General features: G+C 35.8%; 1 protein-coding gene across 1 annotated transcript in view; it reads right to left on the reverse strand.

The window, feature by feature from the left end:
• Window positions 1-7725: 7725 nt before the first annotated feature.
• hs2st1b (heparan sulfate 2-O-sulfotransferase 1b) overlaps window positions 7726-16550 on the reverse strand; it is an 89140-nt gene continuing 80315 nt past the window's right edge. Inside the window, exons 3-7 of the mRNA XM_051111954.1 lie at window positions 11972-12057; window positions 9760-9898; window positions 9572-9669; window positions 9268-9425; window positions 7726-9105 (exon numbers count right to left, since the gene is read on the reverse strand). Of these exons, the coding sequence (XP_050967911.1) occupies window positions 8879-9105; window positions 9268-9425; window positions 9572-9669; window positions 9760-9898; window positions 11972-12057 (708 nt within the window). The 3' untranslated portion in view covers window positions 7726-8878. The remainder of the gene's footprint in view (window positions 9106-9267; window positions 9426-9571; window positions 9670-9759; window positions 9899-11971; window positions 12058-16550) is intronic.

Below are 16550 nucleotides of genomic sequence, written 5' to 3' on the forward strand. Positions count from 1 at the left end.
GCCTCTAACTGATCATTTGGTCCTCAAAAAAAAAAAAAAAAAAAGTGTGTACCCTCGGAAAAAAATCCTGCAGGCGCCCCTGCTAGCCACGACATTGTAGAAATAGAAAAATAGTTGTTGTTATTATTATTATTAGTATTATTATTATTATTTATTTATTTATTTAGTTAGTTATATTTTTTTAAATTGCGTATCAGCGTCGCGGCTAGTTTGGACAAAAACTAGGAAAAGATATATTTTATCGCGTGTACGTTAAAACACTGTGCTACGCTCCAATTTTATTCTTTTTAAACGTCTCGCGCATAACACTGCATTCTAAAAACGCTATGCTTAAAGGGATAGTTCACCCAAAAAAAAACGTAAGATATTTTTGATGAAATCCAAGAGCTTTCTGACCCTGTATAGACAGAAATGTAATTACCGCATTCAAGGCTCAGAAAAGTAGTAAAGACATTGTTAAAATAGTCCATATGACATCAGCGGTTTAAAGTTTACGACAACCCTGTGAAAATGAAAATCCTTCTGTGAAATAGCTGCTTTCATATTTTTGGAAATTTGATTTCTAAACTTTTTTTTAATGTTTAAGTGTAAAGTGAGCATCAGCTATTCATTGCTAAACTCATTACACGAGAGATCCAAATGCCATCTGTTTTATAGAATGACCCTTACGGACAGAAAAGGAGATAAGAAAACAAAAGAAAAAGCCAAATACAATTTGAAACATGCTGATGTTTTAAGAAAGATCTGACGCAGGCCTTTAATCTGTGACCATACAGCTCTGCACAGGTACACTGACAGCACTGACAACAATAAGGAGACACAAAAGAAGAGAGAGCAGAGAGGTAAATAATTTACTCCATTATCTACACTGCAAAGCTCATCAGTAAGCCTGAACAATAGGCACGATTGAATTCCTGATTGCATCTCTCTTTGCCTGCTAGCTCCTTTACCTCCCTGAATTCTGCATTAAAGAGAAAGAGGAGCACGGAAGAAGAATCTTTTCCAATGTCGAACAACCATAATATACAGGTACCAATCTAATTATGAGTCAAAGGTCAAATCCAACGTCAGACTTTAGGCTTTTTCAGCAGTAATGGAAGGAAATGGTTATGGTTTTTCTGAAGGACTTTATGAGTGTCCTTTCCATGTTTTAGTAGAAATGACCTCGAATCTAAAAAGCAATTGGATAAAAACAAATTGGTAAAACCGAAGCCTTAATCACAGACGTCAAACAAATTACCCATCATGATGTTTATATTGAAATGTCTCTGTGCGGTTTACTTCAATTTCTTTCCTAGTGAGCAATCAGATTTTTCCAGTACCTGTGTCATTCGCCTCGTATAGTAAAGTCAAATCATGTTTAGCTTTTCCTAATTATCTTTCCACATCATGGGAACAAATCTCTTAATCACTATTTTTAGCTCGCATAGTCAAGGAAACCTGAACGCCCCCAGATCGGAAATAATGTGCTAGTTTCCTTGGTTCGCCATTGACTTTGAACTTTTTATCCCTGCACCTTCCAATTTAGATCACTATGTTTCTTTCAGACGAAGCCGTTTTCATAGCAAGCATAATAAATCCCTTTAGCCAAGTGCTCAGAGGTCCTGCCTTCTGTCCAGGAGAGTAGGGGGTCAATGTCTCTCCTCCTCTCTGCTCTGTTTGTTTTATGGAGCACCAATTTCAAAACACTGCGGCCAGTTTTACTCCACAGCTCAGCCATCTCCTCTGATCTACCCACCAAAAAAAAAAACAAAAAAAAACAGCCATTTTGTCAGAAGTCCAGAGGGTTATGGTTGTCAAACCCAGCCAGCCTTCATTAGTTGAATGAGGTCATTATTTTGACTCTGATTTAGAGGTTATTTCAGCACAGAGACTCACAGTACTAGTGTAATGGTGGCGAGCTTTACTTTTTGACCTTAAGTAGGCCTGAATCACATCCTTCAAATATAAAGAGACAAGACTCGTTCTTCCTACTATTAAAAATACGACCAATCATGTTACACTCATCCCACTGTAATTTTACAAATAGGGAAGGTAAATATGCCAGTTAGTGTATTTAGACCTGTAAATCGCTCATTTTGCTAAAAGCTTCTTGAAGACACCATGACAAAAAGACTTCCTAGAAACGCTAAACTTATTCTCTGGAAAAGGCTGCATCACCAACCCACCATTTGCACACAGTGACTTAAACCGTAGTGTGTCATTTATGCAAGAGAACAGAGAGAGGGGCACAAATTGCCGGGTCTAAAGTAAAGAGCTTTATTTATAGCTGCCACCAAAGCTGAAAGCCGGTGCAGCTCTAATAGAGCAATCTGTATTCTTAATGGTAATGCCCCATTCGTTTGGTCCATTTGGCTCAGTACAGGTGCATTAATGGGGCTTGTTGAACAGTTCCAGCTGAGCTGATTCGAGGAGAAGGACGGATCGGTGAACACAATACTCCCTCTGGTGGAGGAACAAAGTATTACCAGAATAGCTGATGGACATGATAATTAAGTATATACTGCATTTAATACAAAACAGTATACAGTTGAGGTCAAAAATTTACATACACCTTGTGGAATCTGCAAAATGTTAATTATTTTACCAAAATAAGAGGGATCATACAAAATGTGTGTGTTGTTTTTTATTTAATACTGACCTAAATAAGATATAGTCCTTCAGAAGATACAGAAGATATGTTTTCCAGAAGACAAACTAAGGTAAATTTACCCTGATCTTCAAATTCAAAAAGTCTTCACTCTTCAGCTCATAATGCATTGTTTTTCCTTCTGAATCATCAGTGAGCACTTGAACCTTCTGTAATAGTTGCATATGAGTCCCTCAGTTGTCCTCAGTGTGAAAAGATTAATCTCAAAATCATACAGTCATTGTTGGAAAATGTTCAAATACACAAAAATGCTGAAAAACCAAAGAATTTGGGGGACCTGAAGGATTTTTCTGAAGAACAGCAGGCAGTTTAAATGTTCAGGACAAACAAGGGACTGTACAATTATCACTAAAAAAAACTTGTTGACAGAGATATATATTTTTGCTGTGGCCTATGACTCAGAAGTGTGGTCCATTAATACCAGGTGGTATTTTGTAAAATGTAGAAAGACTTAAGTATAATTTCAGTTTGAACATAAGTTGCACATTGTTACTTTCGACCCCGTTGGCTGGAACGAAAGTAACACAACAATACAAACTACACTGTAAAAAATTAAAAACACAATTTGTTGAGTCAGCTTAAAATAATTTGTTACCCTGCTGCCTTAAATTTTAAGTTCAGTCAACTAAAATAAGTTTAGTCAACTTGAAATGTTAAGTTGTACTAAGTAACAACTTAGATATTTGTGTTTGCTAAACTTAACAGACCTATATAGACTTAACAGGTAAGTAACTCAGCTGCCTTAATTTTAAGTTCAGTCAACTCAAATATCTAAGTTGTCACTTAATAATTTAACATTTCAAGCTGAATAAACAGCTTAATAAGGCAGCCAGGTTACAAATTATTTTAAGTTGACTCAACAAATTGTTTTTTACAGTGTATATTTTTTGTGTAACTCTTGTTTTTATTAAATATACATGACTATGACCTTGTTAATATGCAACTGCAAACATATTTTGTCCTTGATCTTTGCAAAAAAAAATTAGTACATTTTCCTTTTAAATTTAAGTTTCATCAGATGTTTCAAAACCTGAGTGTACAAACTTTAATTGTTTTAATTATTTATTTATTCAACTTATTTTCATAAAACATTTTTTTAACAGAATGAACAATATGAAAATTAGATTAACATAATTTAACAGTAGGCCTATTCATGTTTCCATCCAGTTGTTTGTATGCATACATTCAAATGTACATAAAAACATCTGGAAACTGCAAATTCATAGGTGGAGGTGGAAAAGCTAAGGTATGGCTAAAACCTAAATCTGACCCTCACTCTTGGCATATTCTTTTGGTATAATACAACATAAACATTTATGATAAATGTTTTAATAAATGATGCAAGACACAGAAAGTCACCAAATTAGCATGCTGCGGGACGAAAGAAACTCTCTCCTATATGTCAATGTCTTTTATGTGAATTCTTATTTAGGTCAGTACTAAATAAAAAAATATCATGCATTTTGTATGATCCCTCTTATTTTGGTAAAAAGTTAACAGATTCTGCAAGGTCTGTAAACGTTTGACCTCAACTGTATATTAGACCAAAAGTAAAGAAAGCAAGCAAGAAAGAAAGTTCCTTCATAATCCAATTTCCTTCAATAATAACAATTTCAATGCCACACATATCTAGCTCATTATATATAATATATATCTTTTCCAGTTTCATATAAGTAAATACGACAATTATGGTCAGATTTTAAACATTATATTAAACAACTGAATTGAACTGAATTTATATTAAACAGCTGTTAATATTCACTCTATTTTCCTACACAGAAGTAAGCCGTTTTCTGTGAGACTTCTGGTTCATTAGCTGCTGTAGGGAAACAACGAGAAGAATAACAAAGTACAGTGTGTAAGACACATTAGTTTGCAATATCAAGCAGAAAAACAAGCTGTTTTGCAGATAAAATACCTGGAAGTGAATGACACTGGCCACAGCAAATATGTAAATGGCCGTGTCCACTCTTATGGGAAAAATAAGGATTTTGGACTGTCACTTTAAGTTAAATTCATGTATTTTAATATGTTTAGATTTAATTATGCCTTCAGAGGGGTAATAGGGCTGATAGCTTATTTTAACATTAGAAGCCTTTAGATCAAGGTCATTAAAGTGCAAACTGGAAAAATTTTAATTTATTCAACTGTTCAGTTTACAAAATCATGATAACAGAACATTTTAAAGAGATAGCTCATTCAAAAAAAAAAAAAAAAAAAAAAAAATCTGTCTTTAATTACTCACCTGCATGTCGTTCCAAACCTGTAAGACCTTTGTTCATCTTCGTAACGCAAATAAATGTTCATTTTTTTTACCCTGTATAGACAACACATAATTGACAAGGCCCAGAAAGTTGGTAAGGACATCGTTAAAATAGTCCATGTGACATCAGTGATTCAACCGTAATGTTATGAAGCTAAGAAGAATATTTTTTATGTGCAAAGAAACAAAAATAACTTGATTCAACAGTAGTTTCTTCTCTTCTGTGTCAGTCTTCGGCACACGTTCACGAGAGCACCAAACACATCCAAAAAGAAGTTAGAGAAAACGGACCTGGAACAGGCATGAAGAAATAAAAAGATGTAAATTATTTACTGTAAATAGTACTAAAAAAAGTTATTGATCTTACATTACTAACATTATTTTTTGATGTAAGGGACACAAATGCCATTTAAATACTGGGGAAAGACCCATTTGGTCATGCTTGAAAACATGCAATAATTTTAGGCTCCCAGAATGTTGTAGCTCCTCTGCATGATAATTTACCCATCAGTGAACCTTCAAAAGATACAGTCAATAAAGTATTCTGAATAATAACTCAGATAAAATCATGTTTCATACTAAGACACTCAGTGACATGGAAACATACAAATAAAAGCAACGCTACATCAACAGAACACAGCGAACTTCAGTGCTCCTAATTAACCTTCTCCCTTGCAAATCAATACATGGTACAGGCTCTTTTTAATTGAGGAGTAATTATCAGCCTGTATTCATCTGTCTAATGAAACAATGCTTTGTTATGCCTGCAGCTAAACAAAAAAAAAAGTTAATTGAGTTCTCTCTTGTCAAGCAGACGTTCACTCATGGCCATGTGATGCGTCTGGTTTTGGCCTGCATAATGTCTGTCTGTGTGTTGAGATGAAGGCAGATGTTTTGTTGGCCACTGATCACATTGAACACACTCACTCTCCCCACTTTTACTCCATACCAGAATTAGATTTTTGTTCTTTCTATTTTTCCTAGTCACCATGATAGTCTCTTCTTATTTAACGCTGAAACTAAACTGAGACTGAACAACTGATGATAAGAAATGACCCTTAACAAGACGTGTGGCATACTTATTATTGCAGCTACTATTACATTACTTAAAGGGATAGTTCACCTGAAAATTTTGCTCACCCTCATTTAGTTCCAAGACCTTCGTTCATCTTCGGGAACATAAATTAAAATATTTTTGATGAAATCCAAGAGCTTTCTTGGAACCTTCTCAGATATTTAAATGGTGTCTTAAAGGGGTCATTGGATGCTAAGTTCACTTTTTCATGTTGTTTGAACATTAATGTGTGTTGGCAGTGTATGTACAAATCTACCCTATAATGATAAAAATCCATGCAGTGGCTTTTAATTAAACTGTAAAAATAATATTCCCTTTTTCAAATGGAGCGATTCTCAGATGCCTGTCGTTGTGGCGTCACACCAACAGCGGCCGCTCCCACGATAGTTGATTGACATGAGCGTCTTACCTCAGATCAGCTGTAACGTCTGCCCTCTTTGTTTCGATGCCGGAGCAGGGATGTAAGTTAGACAAGAATATCTCAGATTGAGCGACTGAGGTGTTGTGTTGCTGGATGTAATAATGAACATAGTGGTCGTCATTTACTCCCAACATCTGAGCCGCCGAAGATGCAGTAGATTACGTTTGTTTGTGAATGGAATGCACCTCCTGATCTACATATATCCGTCTATGTTCGCGCAAATCATTCATGATCCAGCTTCACTTACAGCAGAAGTGAGTATAAGGGTTTTTTTAAGAATCTTTGCGATCGCCTTTCCTAATAATGTGCTAGTTAGCAGTTTTAGCGGCTAAATGTGGCTAAAGCAAACAATCTCTCCAAGCAGCTCGTCACTCCACAGAGAGAAGAGAGGGGCGGGGCGAGCAGAGCTCATTTGCATTTAAAGCCTCGACCAGAATGAGATGATTTTTGCAGAGCTGATTTTGGCAAGGTAAAAAGCATGTTGCTCATCTGCAATACGTCTTATAGGACGTTTCCAATTAGATGTCAAATAGATGCCTATTAGATGTCTTTAAGATATTTATGATTTTGAATGTATGTAAAACTGACATCTTATGTTAGATGTTTGTACACAGCAGATGCTTTCCAAATCAAGTGATCTTTAACAGACATCTTGTAGGGGTACGTGTGCTATCTGGGTTTGACAGTCCTAAAAACTATCCTATTAAAATATACACACCCCACAAGAATATCCTCGAAGCCCAGTTTGAAAACTGAATAACGCTACGTTCACACTGTCACTTTTTGGGATTGACAATGGCATTTACTTACAGGTGTGAGTCTCGAAATGTCCCGTTCACACAGCAGCTTATAAATGCGCCTCGAATACTGTCTGTATGAACGTGCAAGGGGAGACAAGTCCCTATTACTTACTAGTAACCATAACAACAGTGGCCAAAGATGGCGACGTCCATAAAACTGAACGTTTTTCACTTTCTGACACGTCAAATGTCCAGTCGAGCCGCGAGTTCATTCATCAAACCTTCATTAACCGACAGCAGCTTTTATATTTGGGGGAAGGGCGGAGCATCTGAGCCGCACACCGAGCATAAAACTGTCGGGATTTTTTCTGAGAATGCAGTTGTGAGTCCTAAAAATGTACGGGTGTGAGTTCGGTTATAGAATGCGGTTGTCAAACCCGTAAATAACCATACTGTTTGTAAACGTAACCATATTAAGGACTCAAATACAGGTCTGACAACCTTATTCTGCTGCTGTGTGAACGTGGCCTAAGAGAACATCCTGAAAACAACATGGTCTCACAGACAGTAAAGTTTATTTAAAATGCTTTGAGACAATTTATACAAAAAAAAAAAAAAAAAAAAAAAAAGACAAAAAACTAAAATATCAAGATGATGAAGAACTCAAACATAAAAGGAAACCTGGCAGTTTTAAAATCAATTTAATATACAGACATTGTTTGAATGATCAGAACAACTGCTAAAATCCAGGGTGGAATTAATGATTCATGAAGGCACTATTGAGTGTACACCTAATGTTGGTTTGAGCCTCTTTCTTCCTTTTATCTTCTGGTAAAATGCAGTATAATTAGGACTTCTGAGAGGGCATTAGGTACCTAAGCCAATACTGCGCTTCAAGATGATACTTGCAGTTTTTATTCAACGAACCTGTTCTGGACCAGTAAGACCTCACACAGTTAGAAACAGGAACATGGTGGACAGATATAATGGTCTCGAACCTGTCCAAAACAATCTCTGTACTTGAACAATGGAAGATGAAATGGGGGGAGAGGGGAATAGAAAAGAAAGCAAGCACCAGTGGGGTCCCCAAAAAGATGTCTATTTTCTAAATAACTAGTAACTCTACAACTTTGAATTTCTTACAACCGTTTGGTCCAATTACATAAAATATACATGTAAATACAATTTGTACAGATATGAAATCTGTTTTACCACATTCTAAACTCTGGCTACAATACCTTTACTAAAGTCTGTAAACACTGTTCATGGCATTCTATTAAAAATGAATATACACAATGCAAGAAAGTGTTAAGAATTCACAAAACCACAGTTAGTAGTAAAATAAGGAGGTGCTCCTAATGTACCAAACATCTGGTACAAAAAGCTGTACCCTTTTGACCCTGTTCAAAATCGATTTTTCACAACAGTGACTGATGGCCAAAGAAGGTTCTGTCATTTTTCTTTTGGAAGGCATGAAGAATCACGTGAAAATTTGATGTTTGATGTCACAAATGTTTTCACTGCTGTGAATGTCCATAAAAAGATACTGGGCTCAAAGTGGCTTGATATTGAGCGTCACAGTCAGCACTTGTGTGAAGTCTCTCGAAAAACACACTCTTCCAGGCATTTGTGTCCACATCGTAGATGTCCTCTTCTTCTCTTCCCAGTGAATGTGACAGAACAGTATATGAACGGGCCAAACGACACTTGGACCATGCTAATGTCAACTCTAGTTTACTTTTGGATAGATTTTCTCGTAAAAGAAGTTCTGAGCCAGCAGGTAAAGCTCTCCGTCTTTTTCCCTGACGCTGTGAGCGCGTACAAACTGAAACTGTTCCAGCGCAAACTCGTAGAACTCGTTCTCCATCTTCCATATGTTGGACTGCTGCAGCTTTGAGATGGACTCTTTAGTGGGAGGTTTCTTCTCACTCGTTTTCCTCAGGTGGGACTTCTTGCCTGCAGTTTAAGTCAAAGACAAAATAAAACTCAGTTTTATATCCATCCACCAGGCTGTTTCTCACACAGAGCTATTGTTTTCCCCTTTTGTGTTACATGGAGAAAAGTAAGCAGAATTGTCTTTTTTTGTTGAACCATGACTCATTTTTGACAACGAAGTACCTGTGCGGTAGAGCTCGGTCGCTCCTCTGAAGAAGCGTGGCAGTGCTGCCTCGAGCATCATGATAAAATCCTCCAGCTCCTCGGTCACTCCCACAAGCAGATACTCATTCACTAAATTATACTTGGCCTGCTCGAGAGCCCACCTACTGCCAACATTCCTGCACAAACAGACACACCAGATCATTTCCAGCTCCTACATGCAGTCATTTTGAGAACAAATCTGTAAAGAGCAAATCAATCAATTTGTCTAATGCAGAAGAGCATTAAGTGAAAGACAGAGTAACAGGCTGCTCATGTTACCCACCAGCACTCAGAGTAATGGCCACAGAAGAACGGGATCTGTAACCAAAGCTTCTCAGGAGCGCAATCAGAACCTCCTGATGACACACACTCATCAAACGTCTGAAACGTAGTCACACATATTGCATCTTAGCATCCATACAGTGACAAAATTCTTAGTTATGTTGAATGAATCATTTAAAAAGGTAATACCTTTTTGTCTCCCTGCTTTCTCCGTCTGAGACCTGGTCGATAATCGTCTCCAAATCGGAGAAAATAGTAGTACGACACCAGCCTCTCGATGGGGTCCCGTACAATGTTGATGTAAACTGGCTTCCCCTTGACACCAAACCTATTGAGGAAAACATATTATATTATATTATTCTTTGTCAATTCTGTTCTATTCCACCTATATACTACAACTGTAAATACTTTTTTTTTTTTTTTTTGTCTATTTCTGTTTATTTATATATTTAGATATACATGTATTTTATTCACATATCCTTGTTATCTGTTTGTTTTGTTGTTGTTATTGTCTATGTGTACTGGAGGTTTCATGTCATCTGAACAAATTCCTTGTACACTACCAGTCAAAAGTTTTAAGTTTTTGACATTTTTTTTTAAAGAAGTCTCTTCTGCTCACTGCATTTATTTGATCCAAAATACAGCAAATGCAGTATTATTGTGAAATATTTGTACTATTTAAAATAACTGCTTTCTATTTGAATACGTTTTAAAATGTAATTTATTCCTGTGATCAAAGCTGAATTTTCAGCATCATTACTCCAGTGTCTCCGTTACTCCAATGTCACATGATCCCTCAGAAATTATTCTATTATGCTGATTTGCTATCTTTGTTTTCTTCGTTCCAATTATATCATCACCAAAATTTAATACAAATTTTAGAATTTTTAATATGATGTTTCTTTTGCTTGAATAACAGCAGCACATAAACTCCACAAATTTGTGCAAAATGATTATGATGATCATGTTTAAAACAACATAAAAAACAAACCAACTAAACCAAATAAAACAAAGCAAAGCAAAATCTAAAAAGCTAAATAAAAGCAAAGCAAAAAAAAAAAAAAAATCTACACAAAAAGTTATGCAAAGCAAAGCAAACCAAAATTGCATTTGTTGTGTAATGTGCTTTATGTACAGTACAGTTCAACGTTTGGGGTTAGTAAGGCTTTTTTTTGTTTGTTTGTTTTATAACAGCAGCACATAAACTCCACAAATTTGTGCAAAAATTATGATGATGATCATGTGTAAAATAAAAAAAACAAAACAAACAATACTAAACAAAGTAAAGCAAAACAAAACAAAACAAAAAGCTAAACAAAAAGTGAAGCAAAGCAAAACAAAAAAATAGCATTTGTTGTGTAACGTGCTTTATGTACAGTGCAGGGTTTTTTTTTTTTGTTTGTTTTTTTTTAAGAACAGCAGCACATAAACTCCACAAATTTGTGCAAAAATGATTGATGATCATCATGTGTAAAACAAAATAAAACAAAACCAAAACAAAGCAAAGCAAAACAAAAACAACAAACCAAACCAAACAAAAAAACAAAAAACAACAACAAAAACACATTTGTTGTAATGTGCTTTATGTACAGTACAGGTCAAACATTTGGGGTCAATAAGGTTTTTATTTATTTATTTATTTTTAAGAACAACATCATAAACTCCACAAATCTGTGCAAAAATGATTCTGATTATCATGTGTAAAACAAAACAAAAAACACAAAGCAAAGTAAAGAAAAACAAAGAACAAAAAACAATAAACCAAAACCAAACTAAAATCACATTTGTTGTAATGTGCTTTATGTACAGTACAGTTGAAACGTTTGGGGTCAGTAAGGTTTTTTTTTTTTTTCTTAATGAATGCTAGACATTTATAATGTTACAACAATTTCTGAAAGATCATGAGACACCGAAGACTAAAAATACTGACTACAGCTAGCAGAATAAATAATGGCTGCTGAAAATACAGCTTTGTTGTCACAGAAATAAATAACAAAATTTAATACAAATTTCTGAATTTCAATACGACGTTCCTTTTGCTTTAATAACAGCAGCACATAAATCTGTGCAAAAATTGTTATGCTCATTGACAACCAAAAATCAAATCCAACAAAACAAAAAATTCAATCTGATTTCAGACTCCAAATCCACAGAGAAAAAATAAAAACATGTTCCACTTTCAACCACTAGAGTGCAGCACTTAAATGTATCTTCTCACATCAGTGCATTAAGTAGCTGGCTGATTGATGTCCCATTTTTCAGGAACAGACAACAAATGTACTATTTGATAAGGTCTTGTGTGCCTTAAGAGCACATATAATCATATTAACTACGGTGAAGTTTAGTGCTATTGCTTCCAGTGATTGTAGTGATGATTTTGTATCAATACAGCAAAACTCACTTTGTGAAGTCCAGGTAGGCGACATGGCCGTGGTAGAAACCCGGTTTCATTTCTCGCCAGGATGTCACGTTCCTTACAAACCTCATCTGTAAGCACAAGATAACACATTCGATTTGTACCTGTACACAGTATACAAACCTCTAAATTTATTTTCCTGCATGTGTGATATACCCCATCATTCAAGCATCAGCGATATCCAAATCTCAAATAACAATCTCGCACTGACGTACTGCATCTGTCACGGGCTGCTAAACAACCCAGCCAAGTGACTACTTAATGCAAACACATTTCAGCAATGTTTTCTCCAAACATTCTCCCCATAGTCCCACAGCTGTACTCCACTGGGAGGGAAAGGTCGTACCATCTGCACAAACGAAAAGCTGTGTTGAAAGCTAGACTGGATATTACCTTGGCAAAAATCACCCATAAATAACACCTTCCCTCCCCCCTGCTCCGAGGTATATTATTTTGCGGATGGCAATGACGTGAATACAAATGTAAACATACGCTCATGATCGTAGACTGACAGAGCCACACGCTGTGTTGAATAATGTTCACAAGTGTGAGGTCAAAATGATGCGTGAACACTATTGTTTGGAAGGAAGCACCTTCAACACAAAACTTGTCAAAACTCAAGATTGATTTGTATAGCTGACAACACGTTTCCCTATATAACAATACATATGATGAATAGAGAATTCTTTCTTTACTGCTGTCAACAAGATCTGCGCTTCATTCTTTTTCCCCCTTGTTCTTCTTTTTATCTATTGGTTCAGCTTGTTCTGCGCTGCTTGTCACACAAAGGCACAGCAGCAGTGTGGATATTGACAGTAGGTTATGAATTATGGAGGTGGAGCCAGAGACGAGACTGCTTGTTAGAGACAATGCACGACAGAAACGCAGGGCCGCTGTGCTAACATCACCTGGCCTGTCAGAGTGAGAACTGAGCAAAAGACCAATCACAATGTCATCAGTACAAGCACACTACACTTCTGCACTTGGTCCAGACTACACAAGACGAGTGTGTCTGTAAAATATACCCAATAGCTGGCATATACAGTATCTGGCTATTTAATCATTTTAAAGGTGTCATCGGATGCTAAGTTCACTTTTACATGCTGTTTGAACATTAATGTGTGTTGGCAGTGTATGTACAAATCTACCCTATAATGAGAAAAATTTGTGCAGTGGTTTTTAATGCATCTGTAAAAATAATATTCCCTTTTTCAAATCCAGCCATTCTAAGATGCTTGTCATTGTGGCGTCACACCAACAGAGGCCGCTCCCATGATAGTTGATTGACATGAGCATCTTACCTCAGATCAGTTGTAACAGTCCAACCTCCATGTTTTGATGCCGGAGCAGGGATGTAAGTTAGACAAGAATTGAGCGATTGAGGTGTTGTGTTGCTGGATGTAATAATGAACATAGTGGTCGTCATTTACTCCCGACATCTGAGCCGCTGAAGATGCAGTGGATTCCGTTTGTTTGTGAAGGGAATGCACCTCCCGATCTACATATATCCGTCTATGTTTGTACGAATCATTCGTAATCCAGCAGAAGTGAGTATAAGGGGTTGTTTTAATGAATCTTTGCAATCGCCTTTCCTAATAATGTGCTAGTTAGCAAGTTTAGTGGCTAAACTCGGCTAAAGTAAACAGGCTCGTCACTCCACAGAGAGAAGAGAGGGGCGGGGCGAGCAGAGCTCATTTGCATTTAAAGCAGCCTCGACCAGAATGGGATGATTTTTGCACAGCTGATTTTGGTAAAAAGGGTGTTGTTTTACACTACCATTGAGAATGTTTAACCAAAGTACATTATAGACTTTTCATTAACACCCTAAATAATCACATCAAATTGTGGAAAATGGGCATCCGATGACCCCTTTAAGTATTTTTTAAAAAGTGAGAAGTACGTTTTAAAACTCTGATCATCTGCGAGTATATTTAAAGGGTTAGTCCACCAAAAAATTTAAATTCTGTCATTAATTACTCGCCCTCATGTTGTTCCAAACCCGTAAGACCTTCACTCATCTTTGGAACATAAATTAGGATATTTTTAATAAAATCTGAGACCTTTCTCACCCCTTTATAAACAGCAACACAACCGAAATGTTCAAATGACCCAGTAAAAGGTACTTTTTAGGGATGGGACAATAAATCGATTCATGGATTGATTCTGAGATCTTCCGAATGAAGATCTGCATTCTTTTTCGCCATTCTTTTTGGAATCGATTCTGAGCTTAGATCTGAACAGCAGATGGCGCTCTAATCTATTTTTTATCCACACACTGAAATGCTCATGAAGAAGAGTGCTGAAGAGAACTTGTTCGGCCAAAGAGTCATGTAATTTCACCTCGGCTCAGAATGCTTTTATGACATGAGATTATTGTAAACACAGCCCACTGTGAACACCTTTGTAATTTGCTTCAACCTTTTCAAATTGTATAAATGATTAAGTATAAATTATATACTTATAAATATAATGTATAAATTGTTGTATTACTATGTATACAGGGTCAGAAAGCTCTCAGATTTCATCAAAAGTATCTTAATTTATGTTCCAAAGTTGAACGCAAGTCTTACGGGTTTAGAACGACATGAGGGTGAGTAATGACAGAATTTTCATTTTGGGTGAATTATTGCTTTAAAATACATCTGATATTTAAATTCAAAATTACTAAATGTAATTTTCATTTAATAAAAGATGGAATTTAAACCTAGAATAACTGCATTCAGGTTATACACTACAGTTCTACAGTTTGAGCTCAGTAAGATTTTTCAAAGAAATAATGCTTATTTTATATATATAATATATATAATATATAATATATATATATATATATATATATATTATATTAATCAAAAGTGATTTAAAATACTTTTACATTGTTACAAAAATATACATTTCAAATGATGTTCTTTTGAACTTTCTATTCATCATAACAGATGCATCACTGTTTCCACACACAAAAAAACAGCAGTAAAACAGTTTTTAACACAGATAATAATACATGTTTACTGAGCACCAAATCTGCATATTAGAATGATTTCTGAAGAAGCATGCAACACTGAAAACTGGAGTAATGGCTGCTAAAATTTCAGCAGTTATTTTAAATTATAATAATATTTCAGAATATTGTTTTTTACTGTAGTTTTAATCAGATAATTGTATCCCACAATGTAATACCCCATGAACATCTATTTTCAGTGTGGCAATATTTCAATGACATTTAGAGTGCTTTCACATGTAGTAGACTTCAAATGAACAAAAACTAGTTATGGATTTGAAAAAGGGACTCCGCTGAACCATAAAAGGACACTGGCTCCTTTTAGGGAGGTCTGAATTCATACAGTTGACACTTGGACCATTTGGAGTGCTCAAATGAACTAGGTTTAAAAAAAAAAAATGTCCTTAATCACATATGAGTGGACTTGCAAAGCTTAAAAGGAGAAGTCCACTTCCAGAACAACAATTTACAGATAAATGTACTCAACCCCTTGTCATCCAAGATGTTCATGTCTTTCTTTCTTCAGCTGTAAAGAAATTATGTTTTCAAAAACATTTTAGCCTTTTTCTCCATATAATGGACTGATATGGTGCCCCGAGTTTGAACTTCCAAAATACAGTTTAAATGCAGCTTCAAACAAACCTAAATGCGGTTATAAACAATCCCAGCCAAGGAAGGGTCTTTTCTAATGAAACCATTGGTAATTTTCATAAAATTAATACAATTTATATACTTTTTAATGTCAAACGCTTGTCTTGTCTTGCTCTTTCTGACCTCTGTTTTTTTCCAGGTCAAGACAGTTAGGGTATGTCAAAAAACGTCCATTTCATGTTCTCCCTCAACTTCAAAATCGTCCTATATTGCTGTTTTCCCTTATTTGTTAAGGGTTTGATCTCCTTTGCATGGTCACTTAGTAAAGACTGGGTCGGAACTTCTGCAGCGTTGTAGGATGATTTTGAAATGATTTTTGAAGTTGAGGGAAAAAATACGATTGGAGTTTTTCAACATACCCTAACTGTCTTGAGCCAGAATACACAGTTCAGGCAAAGCAAGACAAGATAAGCGTTTGAGATTAAAAAAAGTATTTAAATTGTATTTTTGTAATGAAAATAACCGATCGTTTTGCTTCTTCCTCAGCGGGGATAGTGTATGACCGCATTTGGGATCTTTGAAGCCGCATTTAAACTGCATTTTGGAAGTTCAAACTTGGGGCACCATAGCAGTCCATTATATGGAGAAAAATCCTGAAATGATTTCCTCAAAAAACAATTTCTTTACGACTGAAGAAAGAAAGACATGAACGTCTTGGATGACAAGGGGGTGAGTACAGAACACTAAAATGTTAAAGTCTTTGTAAAGGCAATTCAGAGAATTGTTTCTAAACACAAAATAAATGTTCAACAATTCAGTACTACATAGATCAGTGGTTCTCAACTCCAGTCCCCGGGGCCCACTGCTCTGCACATTTTGTATGTTTCTGAATCTGACACACTTCAATTCATGGATCTTTCTCCTAACGAGCTGATGATCTGAATCAGGTGCGTTAAATGAGGGAGACAAACAAAATGT

Source organism: Labeo rohita, chromosome 6 (genome assembly GCF_022985175.1).
Source record: "Labeo rohita strain BAU-BD-2019 chromosome 6, IGBB_LRoh.1.0, whole genome shotgun sequence".
Classification (NCBI taxonomy): Eukaryota; Metazoa; Chordata; class Actinopteri; order Cypriniformes; family Cyprinidae; genus Labeo; species Labeo rohita.